Genomic DNA, 26,407 nt, shown 5'->3' on the forward strand with positions numbered 1-26,407 from the left:
CCTTGGTAATTTTTAAATAACTCCAACCAACTCGAATCTGAATCCTTCCTGCCCCATCGGATGTCACTTACAAGGTCTGCCATCCTTGTTGTCACTCAAGGCTGCTCTTTGCATGTCCTCCTTGCTGTGTCCCATAAATTTTCCCTTTCTTGCAGCGTACCTCGTTGGTGTTTTCCTCCAGCTGCCCAAAAGCACGCCTGCCATTGCACATTCCTTGGTTTCATTCTTAAAATATTGTTCCAAATATTTCTGTCTTCTTGTGTGTATAACTTTGGATGTAAGGAGTTGTTGAACTCGGGACCAGCTCTAATGGCTTTGCACATTTTGTCCACCATTTTTACTGCAGCAGAGTAGTATTACAGTAAAGAATTGCATATGGCAATGCAAAGTGATTATTCCACCATATGTGCTAAAATATCAAGTCACAAGGGACCTTGCAATGTGTTGCTTTTATATTTTGTTACTTTTGAAGATTCATATCTCAGTGCTTGGGGGGGGGGGCTTTAAAAATGTTTTTATGTACATTAATGAAGCCACAAAGAGAATGATTCTTGTAGGGCTTGGTGAGTTTCTCTTCTTCCCTGCAACGTCTTATGTTCCAGTGAACCAATCATTATACAGTGAAATGACTGGAGATGGAATGGCCAGCATCCCAGCCCTGCCCATATCATCAGGTTCTGCAGCAAACCTGATGGTTCCTGGCATGCTGTATTCCCACACCTGAGGGCTTGTCTACACTGCGAAGCTGTCGACAAAACTTTTGTCTTTCACGGGTACTTAAAAAGCCCTCCCGCGAAAGACAAAAGTTTTGCCAGCGCAAGCAGCACTGTGAATGCAGCTTTGTTGGCAGGAGCGCTCTCCTGCTGACAAAGCTAAAGCCGCTCGCTAAAGTGCCGACAAAGTACCGACAAAGCTGTGTCGACCCAGCCTTGTCGCTAAAAGCTGCGTGGTGTAGACAAGCCCTGAGTAAAGCTCTTAAACATAATTCTGGAAATTACTGTATCTCCCACCTGAATATTTTGGAGCTAATAAACTATCTCCTGCAGTTTATTCTATACACTAGAAGCTTCCTCATTTCTCTAGTGATGCTGTAGCTAAGAAGACATTTCTTACCAACCAGAGAAACTACTCCTCCTGACATAGGCACCAACTCCGTGGGTGCTCCGGGGCTTCCCACAGGGAAAAATTGGTGGGTGCTCAGCACCCACTGGCAGCTCCCTGCCCAGCTCACCTCCGCCTCCACCACCTCCTCCCCTGAGCGCGCCGCGTGCCTGATTTTTCACCCATCTCCCAGCGCATGCGCCAGAAAACAGCTGTTTTGCGTGGCTGGGAGGGAGAGGGAACGCGCTCGTGGAAGAAGCGGGGCCGGGGGGTGGGGGCATTTGGGGAAGGGGTCCAATGGGATAGGGAGGGGGCAGAGTTGGGGGAGGGACTTTGGGGATGGGGTTGGAATGGGGGTAGGGAAAGGGTAAAGTTGGGATGGGGCCAGGGGCACGCAAGCACCCACTGGTGTCGGGGAAAGTTGGCGCCTATGCCTCCTGATAAGAGAAATACAGGCTAACCGAACTATGCCGAATTGTATAGTCAGGAACATATTCTAAGAAAAACAATCAATCTGCTTTTACAGTAGAACCTCAGAGTTACGAACATCTCGGGAATGGAGGTTGTTCGTAACTCTGAAATGTTTGCAACTCTGAACAAAACGTTACGGTTCTTTCAAAAGTTTACAACTGAACATTGATTTAATACAGCTTTGAAACTTCACTATATAGAAGAAAAATGCTGCTTTCCCTTTATTTTTTAGTAGTTTACATTTAACACAGTACTGTACTTGCTTTTTTTTGTGTGTGTCTCTGCTGCTGCCTGATTGCGTACTTCCAGTTTCAAAGGAGGCGTGTGGTTGACTGGTCAGTTTGTAACTCTGGTGTTCGTAACTCTGAGGTTCAACTGTAGTTTTCAGCAGTTTGGTTCCCTTTTATTAAATTAAAATTCTGGAGGATACTGCCTTCATAAAGACCCCAGTATTATGGACCAGGTCCTCAACTAGTGCAAACCTAACAACTTCATTGATTTGACTGGATCTATGCTGAGGATCTGTGACATATCCATTTTACCTACCCACGGACTCCCTCTCACTGCAGCATCAATGCAGGTTTGAATACAGTAAAATAAAAGTGCATAGGAGTTAAAACAAGAGATCTCTGTTCTCACCTTTCTGGATATTGGCTATTTGGACATTTTAAAAATGTAATCCTCAGTGTTTCTGTTAGTGTGTGGCTTTTCCACAGGGCTCTGAAGGAGGTCAGACTGCAGCACAGCCTCCGGTTCGGAGGGGCTTCTGTGGCCTAGGACCCAGCTCCAAAAATACCTTGTTAATTCATCCTTGCTCCTTTCTTCCCAATGACTTCAGCATAAACCACGTGCCTACATGCAAGGGCAGAATGTGACCAACTTTATCAATAGGTTTGAATAATGGCATGTTTCAGTGAGGATCAAACACAGTTTAAATAGCCTGAGGTTTTTCTTTTAGATGTATTCAGACTTTGATGTATTCAGACTGACTTTCTTTATCAAACGAAATATTCATTTTGGGTGAAACACATCACCACCTCCCATTCAAACACACACACAAAAGCCCTCACCTCTCGCCACCTCAAACCTCAATGCCTGCCTCTCCAAATGCAAGACACACGTCTTAGACCTTGTTTTCAATAATAAAAACACACAGCACAGCAGACATGAAATAAATAAATAAATACATATTTTAAAAAACCATCCTCACACTTTCTCCTCAAGGATGAAAAAGGAGAGGGGGGAGGGAGAACACATGCAAGTCATGTAACTTAATGCACATCTGGAAGGTGCTCAAACACTATGTAGATCAGATGGTGTCAAGGCCGATTCCCCACTCTGGCACTTCAAGTGCAGAAGGTGGGGGCCCACAAGGATTCTAAAAATTAATACTGGCTACTCCAGGCTTGTATTAAACTCCCAGGGTTACAGCTGCTCTCTGACCTTGGCTTGGTAAACGCTGCCACCACCCAAATGCAAAAAATCCCGTTTGAACCCAGGAAGGAGCACTTGGGAATTCCTTCCTGTGGAGCACCCTCAAGCCCTTTCACCCCCACCTCCAGGGAAGAGCCGAGAAGGAAAACAAAGGAAATTAGCTGTTGCCACCAGCTAATATATGCACAAACCTCTTAGGACACCAAAACTCCAATCCTGTTCTTAAAAAAGGTAAATTTTATTAAAAACAAAAAAAGAAAATATATCTGGAACTTAGGCTTCTGATAGATTTTAAAAGAGCAATTCCAAAAATTAAGCACCCCAAATACCTTTCTTGGGGGTTCAGCTTAAAGGTTACAAGCAAACAAAAGCATCTGGGATTAGCACAGAGGAGTCCACTAGCCATAAGAAATAAACAGAAATAAACCTAATTGCGTCTTTCTGAACATTCCTGATCTACTTACACATTTGGTGGGTTTCAAATAAGTAGTCCTAGGTATGATCTATGATTATACCTGGCTTAAAGCTTCTCATATAGCATAACTGCTCCCTGTTCCTCTCTTTCCTGGAGAACCACAACAGAGACAAAGGGGAAGATTTTTTCCCCATTTAAAAAAGTTCTAGCCTTCCCATTGGCTCTTTTGGTCAGGGGTCCACTCCCTTTCCTTTACCTGGGGGACTTTTTAACCCTTTACAGGTAAAGCAAGCAGAGAACAGCCACCAAGAGGAACTTTATAGCTAACTGGCTGACTGGGTGTCTATAAAAGGGAGCTTTCCCCCCTCCCCCTTCATTTATCACAGATGGTATAAGAACATGAATAAAATAAATTAAAACACCTGATTAATTGGGCTTTGTGCAGAGATCTCTGCTGGGATTATACGTAGGAAGGGGAATGGAATTCCCCTTTCCTCAGTGGATGGACGGTCCACAGCCATATTTCCTCCTATGCAGGTTTTTGAGCCACTAGATCTACATAATTGCAGCTTCAGTGGCTCTGTTCCCAGCGCACTCTCCCCTCCCCCACCATATGACATTCTATTCAAACCCCTTCCACAGCACACAGTTGGCCTGTTTTTGATCCCTTAGTGCAATCCCATCATGATGGTCAACTGGTATAGAAGGCCTTGTGGACATCCTCAAACCACCATTTAATTTCCCCATTGATTCATACTTTGAATAGAATGGTGAGGAGGCCTCTCTTCTATCTAGAGTGGTTCCACATCACTACCAATGAGCAATAATTCAGTCTGGAAAGCCAGAACGTTTATTTTTAAACTAACCTGCACAGAGAACTCGGGCCATTGTAAAGTAAATAGATGGAACAAATATAATGTGCACAAACACATTAACACAGTTCATTAATGACCATTCTATTTGAACAACGAGGGCTTCAACCTTGACCAAGCAACTACAACTTATAGCAAATATTTGAGGTATAAATAATAATAATAATATTGGTAATGACAATGCACATTTTGACTAGGTACAGCTATTTCTGAACCTGGAATCAAATGGAGAAGTCAATTATTCTATATTTTACTACTCCTAGACCAGGTGTTCTGGGACCAGAAAGTGTCTGTGTCAAATATATGTGCCTTACGAGGTGTTTATAGCCTCCATCCTGTGCTGCACATATTATGCTGGCATCATTGTCTGAATAAATAATCCAGGACTAAATAATCTGGAAGCAAGCCACATCCCAAATTGGTGAAACATCTCTTGGAGGAGGTGATCACCTGGTCAACATGGTCTTTTTCAAAAATCTCTAGTGCACAAAGATGCATGTTTCCTGATTGTACATGTTTTGACACTGGGCAGACTGAAACTATGAACATTGGAAAGTTTCCCAAAATGCCATGAAAGACATGTAATTGACTGACCGCTAGACCACAAGTTTGTGGTGACACAACACCTTTTGGCTTTCTGCACATTACGCACTGCTTCAGAAAACTGCACAACAGCCTTTTTGTAGCAGGGCTGAAAATGAACCCAGTCATGTTAGTCAGTTGCATCCAGAGATTTGATAAAAGTATTGCTGGAAATTACACACTGTAGACATTATTATTGATTTGTAACAGAACTGTGACGTTTCACTCCATATTCTTTATGAAAATATGCTTATGATATGAATAGGACATAACAGATGTACTTTATGCAAGATGGGTCTTGTAAGAAATCATTGGAAAGGTTATAATTTACTGAATATGATAATCCAATTTGTATGCCTGTATCATTTCTGTATCTGAAATTAGGAATATTGACTATGTATCTGTATTTCAACTATGCTACTTCGGGTGACGCCCACTACTAACACTTCAGGTACAACAATGGAGAAGCCAGACAGGGCTGATGACCCATCAGCAAAAACAATGGACTGTGAAAAGGCTTGGCCTTCCTGCAGACACTCCATACTGTCACTGAATCACGGACGCTGTGAAACTATCAGGTCTTGTCACTTGATATTAAACATTACCTGGGACTTCTTGTAACTTTCCACTGGAAGGGAAGGGGTGTCAAGTTTGGGAAACAAAGGATTCCCGCCTTATGTAAAGCCTATTTAAGGGTGGGGAAGAAGGCAAACTGGACTCCTCCTCTCCATGGACTGTCTGCCCAAGAAGAAAGACTGCTAAAGCCACCTGAAGGGAAGGCGGGGGGGAGTCCAGACTGAGACAGCGGTCTGGTCTGAAAAGAAATATAACTGGAACTCTGAACCACAGGAACTTTGCAACCTGCCTAAAATAACATTTAGGGGTAAGAAATTACATTTTGTAACCTGTTTCTTTAAGTATATTGAGCTTAGCTTGCGTGTTTGGTTTCATTTGCTTAGTAATCTGCTTTGTTCTGTCTGTTATCTCTTATATTCATTTAAAATCCACCTTTGGTAGTTAATAAACTTATTTCTTGTTTATAACATAATCTAGTTTATGTAATGTCTAACGGGGGGGGGGAGGGGGCAAGAAGTTGTGCATATCTCCCTCCACATTGAGGGAGGGGGCGAATTTCATAAAACCTTTGGGTTTGTACCCCTTAAAGGGAGTGGACACCAGAGTGTTGGGGCTGAATCTTTCCAGAGCGGATCTCTGTCTCTCTGTGCAGCTGGGTGTGGCCCTGCCTGTGCGCTTGACTGGAAGAGGCTTGTGAGCCTAGCCCAGCAAGGCCAGGTAAAGGGGACCCAGGCTGGCAGAACAGGCTGACTCAGTGGCACCCCAGCACATCAGGTGACACCCCAAAAGGCCCCATCACAAGTACCTTTCATAAAATTGCATCCCACAGCACTTTACAGAACTAAATAACGCAGCAGCAAAGTTATCAGCAGAGTGAGAGAAGTTCAGATAAGAGAGCAAAGGTGTGGGTTTTGGAACAGATTTAAGATGAAGCTGATGAGGTAGAGAGTTATAAATAGGCATTTCCAGATGGTGGCAGCTGTAGAGAAGGATTTCACATCAACTACAGAGCAAGAGGGGGGACCAGATGAGTGGAGGGAGCAGGGCCGGGTGCAGAATGAAAGAAATGGGGAGGGGGTGAGAAAAGATCTATGAGTTAGGGGTTATGGTTGAGTAAATCCAAAGAATGCTTTTAAAAAGAGGCAGTTTTGATCTGACTTGGATCCACTGAGTGTAGGGTCTGTGATTTCTTTTATTAGTTTCATTTCGTTATTAGCCTGCATTGTCATCAGATACCATCTACAGTCTTAAAAAAGCATATCCCCTATTGAGATGATGATGTTTTTATTTGACAAACACTGATCTTTTTTTCTTCCCATTAATTTCTAAGGGGGTAGAAGATTATAAAAAGAAGTTTTGTTTTGTTTACATTGCTGTTTGAACATCAGCAGCATCAAAGATGTCAGTGCAGCTCTCTGAACAGAGCTTGATAAGTTTGCTGCTGCATCTGTGGATGTGGTAAGTTGTGAAAAGCCCAAGATGTGTTCTCAGTGCTTTCATCGTGAAGTTAATTGGTTTCTTGGTGCTCCCCTCATGTGGAAGACTTGTTCTGATTAATAGTTTGGGGTCACTGAAACCCTGTGCTGTATAACTCTGCTTCCTGAAGAATCTGCTTCTGGTCACCTTGATTTTATAAGCAGCAGGTAGTTCAAAGTCAAGATAAATTTAAATTACGTAAATCCAACTTTTGAAATCCCTATTATAGATGGTTCAGAAAAAAGAAAGCTCAAAGTAGATGGCCCATACTTGGACATACAGTAGAACGTCCACACTATTTGGTTTCACATCATGGAAAGCTCATTGCTAGTGGCTACCGATTGTGCAGTTTATTTGAGGTGTGTCTGCGTTGTGTAAGGGCTAATCCTAGTGACATCATACTGTGGAAAGCCATATTATGGAAAACCCATTCTGAATGATTTAAGGTTATGGAATGCTGGATCTGGAAAGCGCTGAGTCACCAAAAGTCTTTTGCAAATGATTCTGTTTAGTGTTATGCCTGGTAAGTTGACTTCTGGTGATTCGATATTGTGAGTCCTGAAAATCCCATTTGTGGTGTTTACAGGGTTCTTTGGGAAGGGAAGTGAGAAAAGGGATTGTGACCTGGATAGACGACCACTCCTGTAGTATCTTCAGATACTACTGAGCTGTCCCATTAGAAATACATACAGACTGTGGCAGTTAAAGACCAGAGCTCATCATCATATTTCAAATGACTTTTTTTTTATTACGCTCACTTAGCAATTACTCCTTAATGACAAGCATAACATTTCTGACTCTCTCTAGCACCCTACACATCCATTCCCCAAAACACATCGAATAGCACCATGAGTTCTGAGCACACGTAACTCCGTCATTCCCCCGTTTGCAGTGAAAAGCATTATCTTACAAAACCCAACCCTAAGAAAACGCAGAGATGGTAGGAAACAATAAATGGGCTTAAAAAGAAACGGCGTGCAAACTATGTGGTGTGGGGAACGGCCCAGAAATAAGTGTCACTTTAACATAATCCATGACAAGAGCTTGAAGCATTTTTTTAAAAATCACAGAGATAAACACAGGAACTATATATATATATTTCCCCCTGGATTTTGATAACTCCCTCTTTCTTTTCTAAGGCCGGTCCTGTTTCTTCAGTTGGTGGCGAGCAGCTAAGCTGTAAATATTTGCCCTTCACCCAGACCTGCCAGCTGGCTAAGGCTGCAGCTGACAGGCAAGGCTGTGGGTGAGGAAGGGGGGAGAAAATAGGTCTCCAAGAAAAAAGAAATCCTGATTACTTACCAGACCTTCCTCATGGGGAAAGAGAAGAAAACTGCCTTCAGCAGGGTGCCACACTCACACGCCCCCCCCTCTAGGAGCCCCAAAGTCTGGCACTTGGATGCTTTTTTTCCCCACTAGTGTATCTGCCCCAAAGCTGTGGCTCAACCCCAGGGTGAAGGATAAAACAAGCTGCCCAGGTGAGGGGACTCCAGTCCAAATCAGCCCCCCGGGGGGGTGAAAGTAGGCGCTGGGGTGACTGAAGGAAAGAGGGTTGGAAGGAAAGACGGAAGGAGGGAAGGGGACGGGGGCAGAGAGAGAGAGGAGCACCTGAGGGCGCTGACTCCTGGGCCGAGCCGTGCGGGCAGCCAGCGAGGGCGGCTGCCCCCCCACCGCCGCCCCTTTACCTTGCAGGGCGGCGCGGCCAGGCTGCGGCTGAGCGAGTCCAGGCGGGCGCTGTACTCGGTGAACTTCTTCTGGTAGCGCAGCGCTGTCATCTGCAGCTCCAGCTGCACGGCCGAGAGCTGGGCCAGCAGCGACTTCTCCCGCTTGCCGGCCCGCAGCGCCTCCTTCTTCAACTCCTTCTCCAGCCCGCCGACCTTCGCCTGCAGGCAGCGGTTGTGGCCCTGCAGGGCTTCCAAGCAGCAGTGGCCGCCGGCGCGGTGCTCCCGGTGGGTCAGCACCAAGCCGCAGCCCTGCTCGCAGATGCCCACCGGCCTGGCCTCGCAGCTCTCCCGCATGTGCGCGTCCACGTCGCGGCGGTTCAGCACCTCGCTGCACCCCGGGTGGCGGCAGCGGGCCGGCGAGTAGTCGCACCGCTCGGCGTGGGCGCCCAGCTGCTGCAGCTTCACTACCTGCTCGCAGCCCCGGGCGTGGTGCTCGCACTTGATGTCCAGTTTGAGGATGAGGCTCTTGAGCGGCAGGACGTGGTTGAGCTCCTTGGTGGAGATGCGCTGGCATTGCACCGGGCAGCTGCCCTGCTGCACCACCCAGGGCAGCACGCAGCCCGCGCAGAACACATGGCCGCACGGGGTGGTCAGCGGGTCCTCCAGAACTTTGTTGCACAGGTTGCACTTGAAGTCGGGATCCACCTCCCCGCTGAAGCGATCCAGCTCGAACCCCATTCTCCAGGCTCGGCCAAAGCCACCCGAAATGTGGGGCTGGGGGAGGGACGGGAAGGGGGGTTCACACGCTCACCAGCCGCCCTCCCCCCAGAAAAGGGACTGCCGAGATCATCGGGAAGGATTGCCACCGCGCTTTGATTTCCCTGCGGCGCATCGGGAGCAGCCCAGACTGGCTGGCTGCAGGCTGTCGACTGGCTCAACTAATTGCCGGAGACTTCCTTGCAAAGGGCTTGGGAGGAATCCTCTCTACCGCATTGACTCGAGTTAATGCGCACCGCTTCGCGGCGCGCAGTTCTGCCCCCTCCCCGCCTCTTGTTCAGGGCTGGCAGCGGGTGCGATCGTGGGAGGAGGGGGGAAAGACCCTGTGGCCCCAGCTTTTAGCAAGGGGAGAGGGGACAATAGGGTGACCAGGCAGAAAATGTGAAAAATCGGGACAGGGGTGGAGGGGGGGGGGTAATAGGAGCCTATATAAGAAAAAGACCCAAAAATCAGGACTGTCCCTACAAAATCGGGACATCTGGTCACCCTAGGGGACAACAATATCTTTGTTGCCCCCCCACACACACACACACACACCAGTTTCCAGCTGCCTGGAGAGGGGAGGGAGGCAGCCGCAGAATGGGGGCCAGAGGACAGTGCCGGTGTTTCCCCCCCTGTGTTTTCTGGAACTGGAAAACTGCTCTGTGTTCAGGAGACATGGGGGGGCAGGTCCAAGGGGGGCTTCTTGAGGAGTGGTACTGTGGAGAACTCAGGGTGGGGTGCTTGGGGATGGGGCAGGTGATAGGGGGACTTGGGAATCTGGGGGGACTGACTCCAGGTCGCGAAGGGACTTTGGGGAGGGAACGCGAGGGGAACAAGTGTGATGGGGGCCCTGCTAGGTAGAGGAAGGGGTATCGGGGAGAGAAGCAAGGTCCTGGGGTGGACTTCGAGGAGGAGTGACAAGGAGGATTGGGGGGAGGGTTGAGGCGGATACAAGGTACTAAGAGAAGAGGGGAAGGGAACTGAATGGGACAGTTACTAGAGGGAAATTGAAGGGATTGGAAAGGTGAGTTGGAGGCAGGCTCGTGTGGGCAGGAAAAGTCACAGAGAGGGGTGTGGTTCTGGGGAGATCTTGGGGAGGGGAGCTGGGTGTGAGGGACAGGCACCAGCAGGGCACTTAGGCAAGGGCTGTTTGTGGGGGAGACATAACCGGAGGTGGGGGGAGACATAGCTTAGGGAGGGCACAGGGCAGGTACCTGAGTGGGGGAACTGGGAGTGCAGGAATTGGAGGCTGGGATAAAAAGATTATCAAGGCAGGACTTGTTGGAGGACAGATGCTGGCGTTGGGGCTAGGGGAGGCAAACTGATACGGGGGGCGTTGGGGAAGAGACTGTGAAAGATACTTGCAGGACTTGGGGTTGAGGGGGGAAGCTGGAGCACTCATGTTAGAAAACCTAATTTTGATGTGTTAGGATGTTAACACTCTCCAAGAGATGAGTACAACAGCACAATCCAACAGTACAGTTCATATCTTCATAAAAAGGAGCATATTTTCCATGTTTGTGTGGCCTATTAATGTCCTATTAGTGTCAATGGGAGTTATGTGTGTATAGACCCAGGAAAGTTTAGTACTTTTGAAGTCTGTTTCCATCCAGAGATCATCTAAAAGCATTTCATATAGAGCTATAAAGTGCTAGTGAGATCACACCTGGAGTACTGTGCAGAATATTGGGTACCATATTACATGTTGACACTGAAGAACTGGAAGAGCTATACATTAGCATTGCCTAGCTCAGATGGTAAAGTAGAATTCTCCCAGAATTGCCGTCTACCCATTCCATTTTGATTGCTCTTTTAGTATACCCTATTTTACGGTAAAGTGGGAGCACAGCTAGGACCCAAGGCTTCAAGATGACCTTTAGTATCCAACTATTATATCATGGTAGAATGATTTTCTGAATGTCTGTGATGATTATTTGTCTGGAACTGACCTTTAAAAAGTTGCAGCTTAGTAGTCAGATCCTTATGTTATCATTTGAAATACTGGAGAGTGTTCTCCAACACTGTCAGTTAGCATGGGACACAGGACTCAGTGGGCAGGTATCCCATTGACTTCAGCAATGGGAGTTTTATCTGAATGGCACCTTCAGGATTTGTCCCTATGTAATATTACCTGTTCTGATAATTCATGCCATGTCAGGGCCTGATCCAAAGCCCACTGCAGTCAATGGGAGCCTTTTCATTGACTTCAGTGGATCCTGGATTCGGTCCTAAATGGTGTAGGCCTGGTCTACACAGGGATATTGACCAGCATAGCTATTATGGAATAAGCTAGTCTGCAATAGTTATTCCTTCATGGATACTCTCTTCCAAAATATATTCTGGAATAATTACTTCCCTCACAAAGTTTATTCCTCAATAACTGTCTGGTCAATTTCCTTGTATAGGCAAGGTCTAACTCAAATATTTTACCACTTAAGTTCTTTGGGGCCGATACTGTCTCTTTTTTGTGTTTTTTATAGACCCTAGTCCCTTTTGGACAATATTACACTAGATACATTATCTCCCTTAAATATATCTATTATAGATTAGATTAATTGGTTTAAAAATCCTAATACCACAGTACCTTCCCCTGCTCCTATTGAAACCAATTGCAAAACTTCCATTGACTTCAGTGGGAGTGAAATTAGGACCAGGGTTTTTAAAAGTTATTAGAAACTGTACAAATATCTGGATGGAAAATGTTGTCAAGCGCTTGTGTAATGTTTTCATTTGGAGTCACACCAGGCAGATGCTGATGGGGAATTATGGGATCCACTTTAATACTACTTTTATGTGTGCATCGGCTTTTATTTATGAATTGAATGAAGTCTGAAGAAAGCTTTTGCAGGCCACCCACCACGTGTCACCTCTTTCCTTTATAAATTAGTTTGAGATGACGACAGTTCAGTCTGTCTCCTTGCAGTCATTACACACAGCAGAAAACGGTGAATGGAACTTTTGCCACTTGAGACAGACACTTCAATTTAGTTTTCTGTGACGAAAAATAATCCTCAACGTGAGTCTTTAATGTTGTTTTTCAAAGGCTGAGGTTTGAAACCGAAAGGAGGTTTGGTTTCTACTGTAATTGCCAGCAAGGCTGGAATTATGCTGCCACAACTAGGGAGGGTCCTTTTCATTTAGCTGGGTCTTTCATCATTAGAGGTATGGTACTGGGGTGGGACCACTTCTTGAACCCTTAGGGCGCTTTCATTTAACATTGATGTCCTGTCATAATCCTGAGGGCACCTTTTAGTGTTACTGGGGAACAGCCCAGGCATAATTCCAACACGAGAGGGTTTGTGTCAAGCTGGGTTGGTGCTTACTGGTGTTCTGCAATAGGCTGTGTTTATTCAATCTTCCTGTGTTTCTGTGAGGCCAGATAGCTTATCAACTTCAGAGACAACTGAATGGGACTGAACTGAACTCATTCAGCCTAAGTTGGTTTGTTCCGTTATTATCGAAAGCATGATTTTCTGTTCACTTCTGAGATTTCTGAAAGGAAGTTTCCTTTTTATAACTTTCTACCTTTTTTTTAAAAGACGCTTTTCAGTGAATCTGGTTATGCAGATGTAGCATCAACTTTTTCTCTATAGCAGATTTGGCTCTTTATTATCAGGATGTTCTGATTGATTTGGCTCCAACTAAACACTGAAAGGTAATAGAATCTGTTCAATAGAGCATGATCTTCCTCAAACCTTTTTCTTGGGTTTATCTCCGTTTTTCATCAGATGGATTCTCACTGAAATTTGCAACTCAATATGGCCCTGATCCAGCCAAGTACTGAAGCACATGCTTAACTTTAAAGATGTGTGTCTAAATCCCCTAGACTGCTTTGAGGATCTCAGCCAGAATTTTGGTGACTGCCAAACTGGGATACAAATTTGCAACTTTGAAAGTTTCCATATCCTATTACGTGCGCCTCTGATCCATCTAGCAATCCATATGTTCTTATATGATGTGTGTGCTTATCGTCCTCCAAAAAGTAAAAACTTTTGTCTCAGGCTTTCATTTTTATTAGCAACAGAATCTAAACATGCATTAGTAAGAGACATGCAACATAGTTACAGTGACAGAGGAACAAATAGAGTGTCAGAGGGTTGTTATAGAATAACACAATGGGGCTCCCATCAGGGCACTACCACAACACAAATTATTAACATAATAATATATTTGCAAAATAATTTGAGTAATGAAAAGCTTTACTTCAGTGAGGTCAGGACTTCACCCTACACATATGCATTTGGGGTTGGTGGTGGAGTGGAGAGAGATGTTTAGGAGAGACTTATATATACTGCAACAGAGTAAAATAGAATAAGAAAGAAAAACAGTCTAAAAGGCAGACGAACCACGTTATTGATGATGTGTTATAACAAAAGGAAGTAATATCACTAATCTGAATAAGTGCAGTGCTTTTTGAAGGAGTGTGCGAATGAGGAGAAATACGCCACCCAACAGAAACATTAACATCTTTCCTTTATGGTCCATAATCTCTATATATATTTGTAGCCCAAAATGCTTTTGGTTTTGAATAACATGTTTCTATATTATTTTTAATATGGACAGAGTTAAATATGAAAAGCTTTGGAACAAACACTTTATATTTGCTGGGCTGCTTTAGTTATTGCAGTGTATTTACTCAAGAGTTCAATTCTTTTTATCTAGATACTTATATAACTCTTACTCTCATTGCCACTCTGAGCACCTACAATTATTACTGGATTTTATTCTCAAAACTCCCCAGTGAGGTAGGGAAATATTAATCCCATTTGCACATGAGAAACTGAGGCACAAGGTGGAATAAATGATTTGTCTAAGGTCACCCAGGATGTCTGTGGCTGAGAGCCAAGAATTAAAGCCAGGTCTCCGGAGTTCCAGTCCAGTGCTCTAGCCACTTGATCAAATGCAGGAACTGGTTTTCAGGGAGCTGCTTGTTTTTACACATGTTGTCAATTGCCCAGTTAAGCTGACTGAGGCACAGAGCAGTCGACTTGCTTGCCCAAAATCACACAATGATTCTGAAGTTCAGCTGAGGCTGTCTCTCAAGAAGCACCTTGCACCCAATCCTTTGCTCAGACTAATAAGCCACAAGCCACAAGAATTTTGTTTGTGAATGTTCTGACCAAAAACATAAGATATATATTGAATTATCATGCAATCCCCACATACTGTGCCATGTCATTTCTTTGCCTTTTGCTCTCTTATTTAACCAATTAAAAGAGAAACAAGTTAACATTATCTATGCCTAATTCTCTTTCACACATCTTACCTGCTGTAACTAATGATAATGTTTAAACCCAGACTATAATTAACTCTGTGGTTATGAATGGAACATAAAACATAAACCCTCATTAAGGGCTCTATTCTGTGAGAGGTTGCTAGCCCTCCCTGTACAGTGAATTCAGTGCTAGGGGAGGCCATTCTACACCTTGGAGAATAGGGATCTGAATGAATTACTATTATAATGCTGTTATGTCTGAATAGAAATCATGTTCAAGGATCACACAATGCTCTCTTTGGGCAAACACAAAGAGATCCACAAAGCTCAGAAGTGTGTGTTTGTGGAGGTTATTTCTGAAGTCCTTGGGCCCAGTCCTTTCCCCACTGAAGTGAATGAAATAATTCCTATTGCCTTTAATAGGAACAAGAGTAAGCCCTTTTTCACACTAAGAAAGTGATACTGAATAAAGTGAAATGTTTACTTTTGGCTGTTTGGTATCAACAACATTTGGTTTATTAATAGACATTTGGGAACAAACTTTCCTGTTTGTGCATAATGTACATGTGCACCAACATGCGAAGTCAGGCATTGGCATGTACAAATTGGATAGTTAGTTCTGCAGTTGCCTAGTTCACTCACTCAAATGCACATTCAAATTTTGTGCAAGCATAGGAAGGAGTCTCTGAAAATGTACCCCTTCGTACAGAAAAATAAGGGAAGACACCTCTGTTATAACATCAGATTTATTTTTGAATTCTTGGTCACATGAATCCAGAGATAGAAATAGGTAAGAATAATATTTTGCCTGTGATGGTTCAAGGAATTTTGAAAAAAGAACTCATTGAAGAGAAGAAGTTTAGCCTTTTAGCTCATGGCCTCTCTGTAGTTTCTAGCAATTGTTTGTTTGTGATTGCCTTAAAATGTGGGTTCTCATCCCGGAGTTACCAACTTTCAGAGAGGTTGTGAACAGATGTCAGGGGATCATGTTGACCCTGCTGTTCCATATTGCTCAATGGGAAAGTGGTCCGGCTAGATGGAGATGGGAATGGGGTGGGAGAAGACAATATAAAACAGAGCCTTGATGTGGAAAAAGGCTGAGAACCACTTCCTTGGAACATTTATTCAGAGATTAATTCAGTTCTATTTGGTAGGTGAACTAGAGTTCAGAAAAGTGATTTTCTTTCAATGCTAAAAGATTTCATATAAAAGTAATAAGTGTGTTTGCATGCAGTGTGGCAATTATATCTCTCGCCTGAGTTGTACTATAACTTCACAATGACAATTTAGAGAAAGAGTGCTGCTTGGAAGATCACAGATTTTATGTTGGTCATAAACTCAAGAGATCTGTAGGAAACTTCCCACATCATTAAATCTGAAAAGTGTGTATGGCTGTGTTTCGCATCCTAAAAACTAAATTTTGTCTGTTAAAGATCTTGGTGTCTGTTGCCATCAATGATATCTTATCCAGAGGACTGAATGACTACGGGGACATGAGTGGGCATGGAAACTTCCACTGTGATACAAGTCTGTTCTAAGTTGGTAGCAACTTATGGTTAACCTGTTCAGAATCTAATGCGTTCTCAATCAAGTTCCTAAAGTGTCAACGTTGCAAAAACAACCTTCTACTGGCAGCTTCAGTAGGGAGGCCAACAAGTAGGCCAGAGGACTGGACTACTTTCCCACCTCCAAACTGATCCTTCCAGTCAGACACTCAACCAGAGTGGTGGTGTAGGGAAGTTTACTCTGTCAGTCTGCATTTTGTGGGCGCAAACAGCACCTCACTCTCTGGGGTTGTGAATCTGCTGCTTTCCAAATGAGTACTAATGCAACTTAGCTGAAAAAAAATCTACTGTGTTATGTGGTTTTTGTTGTCTCTTGGTCCAAATTTAGCACTGCTACAAAAGGCCCAACTCTCTTTATTTCAGTGAGGTTGTCCCTGCCTATTCCAGCAGTAAATGTGGTTACTTGAAAGTAGCCCATATTTAGAGAAGAGATTTAAAGCTGGAGCTTCTCTTATTAAAGCCAAACATTGGTATTATAGGCATTATGTTTATAACTGAATATACAGCTGTCAATACAGAATGCAGAATTTGCTAAATTACTGCAGTTTACAGTAATACAGAATTTAGTCCCATTAACCTATTCAATCTATGGATTAATTAATGATATACCGAAAAGCTTAATCTTTCCAGATCCATTGGGTTTCTCTGCAGTGTAATAACAGTTACCCAATTCACACTGGTGTATGTGAGGAAAGAATCAGACTATTATGTGTATATTCTGATTACCAATAACTCGGTTAAAAAAAAAGCTGCAAATCCTAGATATTAAACAAACCTAGTTTTGTTGTTGAGAGACATGAGGTATTTTTCAAGTGTGAGGGGTTAAAAGAAGGATAACGTTCATTGAGTTTAGAGGTAGGAAGAGTCTTCCTTTTTGAATGAGCCGGGTCCTTTGGGGACGCTAAAAGTCTTTCAAGGCATGGGTGAATAGGTAAAGAGGCCCTCAAGGCCTCCGCATGATGGCTGTTTTACTTAGCTTTCTCACTGGGCTGGAATGGAAAACATTAGAAACATTTTTTTTAAAGTCATACCTTTGTTGTGAACTCCACAGAACTTGACTGTGTTCTTTTTTGCACAAAAGGATCTACAAGGCCCATTTTAATTAGATTGTTAAATGTTGATATTCACAACTATCCCTTTCTAATTGGAAACAGTCTTCACCGCTCTCATGACTATTTCAATTCTAGTCTTGTTTCTCTTTTCCAAATGTCCCAGTTTTAGCAGCTTCCAAGGGTTTTTCCCCCTGTGATTTATATTTAAGGATGTCCTGGAAACTAAGTAATGTTTGTCGACAGTGAGCAGATTGAAAGTGTAGCTAGTATTTCAAAGTTCTTTTCTGAAAACTAAAGCAAACAAGGATCATTCAATTTCTACAGTCTCTGTAATGCTTGTCAGGTTTATTTGTAGAGATGACATCACATAAGGCTCACAGCAAGAAAATTACTAGAGCTGGTTCAAAATTTAAAAAACTAATTTTGCAAAAAATTGAAATGTCAAAAAATTTTCCATTTCAAAGGGTTTGAAACAAATCATTTTTTTTTCAAAAATATTTTGCAACTTTTGTGATAATTTTTGTGTGTGAAATTTTCATTAAAAGGTTATCGAAATGGTTGTTTTATGTATTGAATACCTACTTTTTGAGAAACAAGTTTTGGTTAGTAATGTTTGCATTCAAATTTAAGGAAAAGTTTGATAAAAATGTAATGAATGTTTTTATGAAAAAACAAAATTCCAATAACATCAAATTTCCCACAAAAATATTGTTTGAGAAAAGACTATTTTTTTCTATTAAAAACCTTTTTGTACAGAAAATATTGTTAGGGAGGGGGTGGAGATGAGACAGACATAAAGGCCTATATCTTAGTTAACACTGTGGGCAACATAATGAAAAGAGAAGTAAATGGAAGTTCCAGGGGAAGAGATTGATGCGTTCTAAGAGGTAAAGCAACTCCCTGGAAGAACAAAGGTAATCGAATCTGGAAGATGTTTTTGAGGACATCTGTATTTGTATCGAGTTGATTTAGCCATCTCCAGAAGGTCAAAAACGTCAGCATTTACTATCACTTCTGATTCTTGCTTGTTTCATATACTTCTTGTGGTTAATATTTTATGTGGTTTGTTCCTTAACCCACACATATACACGCTGAAACAAGCCTACACAGGGCCTGAAATAGGTTTGGGACAAGCAGCTAATGGTATGGTGTTGTCAGCAAAGTGGCTATGTGCAGGAAGCACTGCTTGAGATCTATGGGCTAAATCAGGGGTCAGCAACCTTTCAGAAGTGGTGTGCTGAGTCTTCATTTATTCACTCTAACCTAAGGTTTCGCATGCCAGTAATACATTTTAACGTTTTTAGAAGGTCTCTTTCTATAAGTCTATAATATATTCCTAAACTATTGTTGTATGTAAAGTAAATAAGGTTTTTTAAATGTTTAAGAAGCTTCATTTAAAATTAAATTAAAATGCAGAGCCCCCCAGACTGGTGACCAGGACGTAGGCAGTGTCAGTGCCACTGAAAATCAGCTCACGTGCTGCCTTGGGCACGCGTGCCATAGGTTGCCTACCCCTGGGCTAAGTGCTCCCTGCCCGTTCCATGGGGGGCTATATTCCCAACTATTCCTGCCCCAAATGAGATGGTTGGAGGAAGCTTATATTCATACTCCCATCAAAGGAGACGGCATGGGACTTGCCAGAACTAGTCAACTAAATTTGCTGTAGTATTTGAATTATTTTTCACTGTAAGTACAGGGAATACAAAAAATAAAGTAAATGCAATGTGGTAGAGATCTATTGTAGTCCAGTGCCATATTGAGGTCTTTCTGGACTTACAATACTTGACATATTTTGACCAGTGACATGAACATGTGTAAGGGAGAGATATTGCTAAATGGGAGGAGGTTCTCAGCTAAATTCTGGTTAGAAGAGAGGGGGTTGCTGGTTTTGAAGAGGTTGGGATCCACTGACTTAGTGTGACGTTCACTTTTCTGACATAAAGCCTGAGTACTCTGCTTCTATGCAGGTGGAGTATGGACAAAAAGGAAGGCCAAAGCTACCCCCAACTCAGGAAGGCCAAAGCTACCCCCAACTCAGGGCAGTGTGTGGGGATATGCATGAGTTGGAAAATGGTCTCGGATTCTCTGCAACATGCACTTGATCCTGCAAGGAGTTGAGCATTCTTGCCTCCATACAGCAAAACACTTAAGCAAATGCTCAACTTTAAGCATGTGAGTAGCCCCACTGATACATACGCTTAAAGTTAAGCAAGTGCTTTGCTGGATCTGGGCCAAGGTGCTCACTACCTGGCATGATTGAGCGCCAGTTCCACAGGATGCTGCGGCCGATGGATCTTCATAGTCACAGACGTTTGGCCCACCCCTATGGTGGTCTTCTGCAGAGACCATTTCCATGGGACTTAGGGGATACACAGGCACCTGTGTGGCTGCTACACAATCTGAACCTTTGCTTAGCCCCCCTCTTCAGCTCATAAATGGTGTAAAGGACTTTGCACTGGTCCTCTGTGCCATGGGTGAATTGCTCTCCTATGGTATAATATCCTTTTGCAAGTAACAACTATTGTAAATACATTATGGAAAAGTCTTGCAATACTGTAGTTTTATAAATGCTCCCTAATGGAAAACGAATTGAACAGAGTATGCATAATAGATCTGGGGAGCAATTTTATAATATTTGTATTGTTACAAAGCAATATAAACTTGTGAAGGCTAAACTGTAGTACGGCAAGCAGAACTCTTCCTTAAATAGCTGGCATCAGGAAACTGCTACAGAAAGGGGATTTGGTAAGAAATACATCATGTGCCATATAGTTATTGGTTGGATCTGCCTCTGATACTTAGTAGAAACCTCTGTTTGTTTCCCAGTCTTTGGGTGACAGCCTTGATCCTGAACAAGCTTGCAGCCTTCAACTTTAGCTATGTGGAAGCGATAAGAAGAGCTGGTCAAAAAGTGGGGAAGAAATATTTGTGAAAATGTTGGCTAAATTATTTTCCTGTTTCTGTCCATTAAACGATCAATGGAAATGTTTACTGAAAAAAATCAAAATTTGTGGATGGCAAATGTTCAGTTTAATGAGCCTACTGTGTTTTGACTCTATTTTTGCTGAAATTTTATCAATCTGAGGCCCAATTATGATACCATGCACAGGCAGAGCTCCAACAGAAGACGAAAAGAAAAAAGGGTTATATTGATATATAGGTGAACGAATTCCAGAGCATTGTAAATAAAATTACAAATTGGTACTGTGCAGTAGGTGAATACCTTACAATAATTTTGTACTAGAGAAGTCACTGTGGAAATGCACCACTTTTTTCTAGTGTGAAGAGAAATATTGCAATGCGGGCAAAGAAAATTTGAACTGACGGGAAAAAATCAGGAGCTGATATAAGTAAATTGTTGTTCCGCAGAAGATTATTGAAGCCTGATGAAGTGAACTCTAGTGACTGAGTCAAGTCATTGAATAACAAGATACAACGTAATGGAATCAGTGAAAGGTAACAGTCTTGGTGGCAGAGTTAAATGATTTATCTGGTTACAGCTATTGTAAAGGCAAAGGTGAGGGTACTGAGTTGGTGTAGACAGGTTACCTTTCAAAGGGAAAGCTGTTAAAGATATTTCTGTTCATTTAAATTTGCATATGTTGTTGGCCTTTTAGAATACCTTAGTTGTTTTCATTTGCAAACAAAAATACTGGCCATAGTCACCATGTAGGAATATGGGATTTAGTTCTTTTGTGGAATGTTGGAGGATGTACTTATCAGATCATATCAGAAATTGGTTGACATCTGATGTCCCACTAATGATGAAAAACAGAGGACGCACTTCCAAAGTTAGGGTGTCACCACTAGTTATTTTTAATATCTTAGGTCAGGTATTTCATGCTCCTGTCACTTTCTAATGTATGAATTGGCTTTTCTGAGGACCATGATTCTTGTCTAGGTCTAACAGGGAGCCAAGAGCCAAATTAGCCTCTGATGTAAGTCAGTAGCATTACACCAGGGAGGAATTTGGCTCAATGTGTCAGATACATTTTTTCTCTCCTCTCTGTCTTTTTGTCTATTTCAGACTTATCTTCCTTTCCTTTGGTCTCTGTCTCCCCTTTTTCCATTTCTCCCATCCCAATCCCCTTGCCAATTTCCCCTTCCCATCTCTAAAGCCCTCTCTCCTTTCCCAACCCACACACTTTCTCTTCCTCCCCCCCCTCCTCATCTCCCAGTTCATTCTTCGTCTTTCCAATGCACAGCATCTGGTTTTACTTGGGTGTCCTGGTAGGCCTTTTATGCTACTTACTAGGTTGGCTTCCTACCAAGCTAAGATACACAAACTTCTGGGTCTAATAGGGCCTTGAATGATAAGTTTTAATGCAATGATTCTCAAACTGTGGTTTGAGACCAGTGCAGTCCACTGGTGGTGCATTGGAAAACTTCCAGGAGATTCATGGGACTGCCGCTGTCACAATAGTGAAGAATATATCAGTATTCAAGCACTGAAGCTTCTTGCCCAGTCTAAGATTTATTTAAATATTCTAGGAGGCAATGTGATGACTAAACTTGCAAACAAGAAACCCTCGATAAGACTTTGCATAGCTGCTTTATGTCTGTCTTTGTTGGACATTTCTTTGGTTTATAGTCAACCCTAATCACATTGGAGGATGACACAAATACACAGAAAGCTACAAAATGATCTGGAAAGAGAAAAGCAGAAAAGGCTGCAGTGCAGTGTACATTTGTGTGCTGGTAAATGTAAAGCCCTGCACCCAGGGAGAAGAAATAAAAAGTGAAGTGAAAGTGGTGGAGAGATGTAACCCAGTAGCTACACCCATCTTTTAAATAAAGTTATCTTCCTTGTTGTCTCCTTAATATTGTTCCAATAGTATTTTTTTTCAAGCAGTCAAAATTTGTTACCTCAGAGAAGGTGTGAAATTGGGATTGAGAGGATGGGAGGGGACGTGGCCAAAGAAGGGATCTCTGTTTCAAGAAGTAAGTTCTCAAGAAGAGGAGAACTGCTATGATAATCGATAAATCACTTCATGAGCAAATTGCAAAAGTGTTCATCAGTTTTGCACAACAGACTGCAAGCTCTGGTGTAAAGTTATGGAAGAATTCATGTAAAATAATGAAAACTGAGTGGGGCCAAGGAGAAGACAATAGAGAGAAAGGTAGAGCACTGATAGATATCTTGAGATATTGCTGGCACACCAACACATCTCACATCTGCTGTTGGAATCTGGCCATTTGGTAGAGTAGTAATCAAGGGAATTGATTGTAGAAGCAACATAAAATTTACTCTTGTGGTTTCTTATCAAAGGATACTATTAAACTCAATTCTGCTTTAGCACTGATTTGGGAATAAATTAAACTCTTTCATTAGTATTTGTTGTTGATTTTTATCAGATGGTTCTTCCACTCAATTGATTGTTTTGGGACAATAACATTGTCTCAGCATGTCTTCAGAAATATCAGGAAATGCTCAAATACACTCCAAAAAGGTGCCAGTGAAATATTCCACAAAGTGTTTGCAAATCATGTGCAATCTTTTCTCCAGTCTCCTCCAGCTGTGTTTTAACATTGATCTAATGTATCCCTGATGAGCAGTTAGCATTTTTGTGACATTAAGCATAGGTTTTCCTGTTTCCACATATAAGCTAAACGAAGTCAGATTTGCAGAAAAGTAACTGTACTGTGCTCCTCTTTACTAAAAAATTACTCTATCAAGGTGATTGTTCTATTTTTTTCTAATGTCTTTACCTCTGATAACATTTGGAATATCTTGAGTGAGGAAAAATATTTCACTCTCAGTTTTTAAATTTTTATTTTGAACAATGTAGAATACACAGTCATAGGCTCCCATTGACTTCCGCAGGCTCTGAATCAGGCCCATAAAGCCCTGCATATCAGCCAACCAGTGATTTTATGAATGGAAATAAGTGCTAGTTGTAGACAGCAAGGGGCATTCCAATTAAGTATTGCTTCACAATCATAAACATCTTGCTTGGCTCATAAAACTCAGTTTACTTTGGTTATTCTTACCAACAGTGCTACCTAAAATTGTTGTTAAACAGCATTAGCTGCAGAATGACTGAAAAGAGCTACTAAGATGCTCATCTTTTTATATTGTTCATTTAGTGCTAAATTTCCTTGGCTCCAATGGACCATGACAGTGCTGCTGCAAGGAGTGGCCTGGAACTAGAGAAGATGCAATGTAGAGCGTAGTGCAGTAGCCCAGTCTTGTAGTGGCAAGATAGCAAGAACCACATCTGACAGAATGGGACACAATCTGCAAGCCAGCTGCAGATGGATAAAAGTGTTTCTGGACACCACAGCTACATGATCTTCTATCAGCATGGTCTAGATCAGTGGTTCTCAACCAGGGGCCCGGGGTCCCCTGGGAGGCCGCAAGCAGGTTTCAGGGAGTCCTTCAAGCAGGGCCAGTGTTAGGCTCGCTTGGGCCCAGGGCAGAAAGCCAAAGCCCCACTACATGGGGATGAAGCCTGGGGCCCTGAGCCCTGCCACCAGGGGCTGAAGCCAAAGCTTGCACAACGTAGCTTTGCGGGAGCCGCTGTCACATGGGGCCCCAGGCAATTGCCCTACTTCCTATCCCCTAACAACGGCCCTGGCTTTTATATGCAGAAAACCATGCATATGTAGGGCCATTTTATAGCATGTTGTGGGGCCTCAGAAAGAAAAAGGTTGAGAACCCCTGGTCTAGATGCTAGGCCGTGGTAGAAATTGAAGGAAACACCCCTTCAGTAAAAGGGCAGGGGTAACTGTACCACATCTTCTGGTTGCTTCTGCTAACTAACAGTGCCACCATCGCTTCAGTCTTATAAGGAGCGGGCTTCAGGCAGTTAGCTCTCATCCATGCCCCCATCTCCGGGAGTGTTGTGGGCTGTCATTAGAGGGTCACATTTCTTCTCTTGTCTAACTTTCCAGCCAGCTGAGGGCAGTGGTATCACATAATCCCTAGCCAGTACCATACAGCTACTTACTATAAGGGCAATGGTTAATAATAATTACCCCTATGGACCACAGTTTTACATGCCTGTTTATATATTTTGATTAGTTGGGTTTCTGATTTTTAAAAAAATTGTTGGAATGTCATTTCCAAACAAGAGAGAAAAGTCTGATCGGTATCCAAGGTACGAAGCCAGTTTTGGTCAACATGCTAAAAACATGCATGGCTCACTAAGGATAGACTCAGAAAACAGTGAGAATCAGAAAGGCAAATTGCAAAAACCAGTGCTTCATTATCCAAATACTTTAACCTTAAGAAGTAAAGCTGCACCGTGCAGAATAAACACACTCTAGAGTTCATTATGGAGCCAATCCTCAGAGGTAATGAGCACCTTCAACTTCCATGGATCTCATCGCCAAGTTTATCAGACACCTGCCTCCAGGGGAGTTGAAGGTACTTATCATTTTGCAGCAGGATCTCAGCATCTTGTCAGATCAGGCCTTTCGTAAGGTTTATAAAAATGAAAGTATTGCACAATTACCAAGAATCTGAATAATCTTCCATAGGACCTCTTTTTGTAGCCACCAAGCTTTGTCTCATATCAGCTATGATCCATTTTGCTTTAATTGTCTGACTTCATGCACTGTAGCATGTTATCCTTACTATCTGTTTAATCCAAGTAGGAATAAATCAGTCTCCAGAAATGGCAGCGTTGTGGGGGGAAAAGGTCTGTCATTATATGAAGTAGACGTTGGGTTCTTAGGCAGGGGCATTGTTGTCCTAAGTAGACTAAATAGTTGTTGCATGAATAATCTGCACCGACATATGGAGCACCTTTGTTGTCTTTGTTCTGTTTTAGGTTGAAATGAGATGTCGAAGTCCATTTGTTTCCTACTGTGTGAAAGTCAAGAAAAGAAATATCTTCTTTGTGCTACTGACAATATTCTAATGTCCCTGGGCTCTAAGATGCACAGTATATTCTGCAAAAGTCAGTGTGCATTTCTTGTTCAAGGTTGATTTAGTCCTGTTTAGTTTACTGCTTGCACACGTTGACTTTTCAATTTATACATTCTGAATACGCAGCTGGGAGAAACTTACAGGTTGAAGAAGATTTGATGTTGCCTAAATAAGATGACAGGCTGTGCTCTACTTGTGTAAGGACTTAAATTTGTGAGTTTAAATTCAGCGTCCTTGCAATCCTCTCCTGGGAAGGTGTTCTGCTGTCTCATGGAAATGGCAGGGGCTTCCTTCTTTCCACAGGAAAAAAATGAGACCAGAATATTACAGCTCACAGGAGACTAAACTATTATGTGCCACAGGTAGAGAATAGGAAGGACTGAGGTGCACCAATGCCCCTGCAATGGGAGCAAATTGATTGTTAGATATACCTAGATGATAGCAGCAAGTGACTCACACCACACGCTGCAGAGGAAGGCAAAAAAACCCTAAAGGTCACTGCCAATCTGGCCTGAAAGTTCCTTCCCAACCCCACACAGGGTGATCAGTTAGCCCCTGAGCATGTGAGCAAGAACTAGCCAGCCTTCTCCAAAACATGCAGTGGTCCCAAGCTCTGCGCAGATCTTGTGATACCCACAAGAGCCAGAAACATCCATGGGAGGACCAGCACCTCCACAACAACTCAGTTGGTTTCCTCTCCCCTGTAGTAACACAACCCCTGTAGCCGTTATGCTGTCACCAAGCTGTCCCCAACTGGTGGTTGCACCAGAACTCCCCAGTGAGGTCCTAGCACCGGGTGTTTTGTTGCAGTGTAACTCATACCCTGTGTTAGAAGTGACTCTTTTAGAGCCTGGTCTTGCACCCACTAAAACCAGTGTTAACCCTCCCTGAACTTCAATGGGTACAAAATCAGGCTGGAAGAGACTGGTCTTCTATTCACATAGAACCAGGCATAGTACTTTCTAACAATCATAATCCTATTGATTTCAAAGGGGGCTGTGCCCAGTAGCAAGTGTTTGGGGGATTGGACCTGAAGGCCAAGATCCTCCAGGGTATTTAGGTGCCTCGCTTCTAACCTTTTTCAATAAGCGTTAGCCACCTGAATAGCTTGGAGGATCTGGACCTAAGCGACTAGCACCTGAAATGGCTGGGATCTCAATCAACTCTGAATACAGCTGGGTGCATGATGATGATAAATATTTCTTAAATAATTTATTGGGACAATATCATGATATTTATCATAAAAATTATTTGATAAACATTATTCAACCTGGTCTGGTTGTATCATGGCTCAAAAGCTTTGCTGTGTGCCAAGGAGCTATTTTAAACTAGGTTAAATCACTGTCCAATGT

At 42.9% G+C, this 26,407-nt stretch overlaps 1 protein-coding gene across 5 annotated transcripts in view; it reads right to left on the bottom strand.

Moving 5' to 3' along the window:
- Nucleotides 1-9,547, bottom strand: part of PDZRN3 (PDZ domain containing ring finger 3) — a 202,848-nt gene extending 193,301 nt beyond the window's left edge. For 2 of the 5 annotated variants that reach the window (XM_042849923.2, XM_005309106.4), the window contains exon 1: nucleotides 8,613-9,547. In XM_042849923.2, coding sequence (XP_042705857.2) covers nucleotides 8,613-9,329 — 717 coding nt within the window. In that variant the 5' untranslated portion in view covers nucleotides 9,330-9,547. Of the gene's footprint in view, nucleotides 1-8,229 lie in introns of all 5 variants that reach the window. The other 3 variants (XM_042849925.2, XM_042849924.2, XM_065550787.1) reach the window with 2 other exon arrangements.
- Between the last annotated feature and the right edge of the window lie 16,860 nt (nucleotides 9,548-26,407).

Source organism: Chrysemys picta, chromosome 7 (assembly GCF_011386835.1).
Source record: "Chrysemys picta bellii isolate R12L10 chromosome 7, ASM1138683v2, whole genome shotgun sequence".
Classification (NCBI taxonomy): Eukaryota; Metazoa; Chordata; order Testudines; family Emydidae; genus Chrysemys; species Chrysemys picta.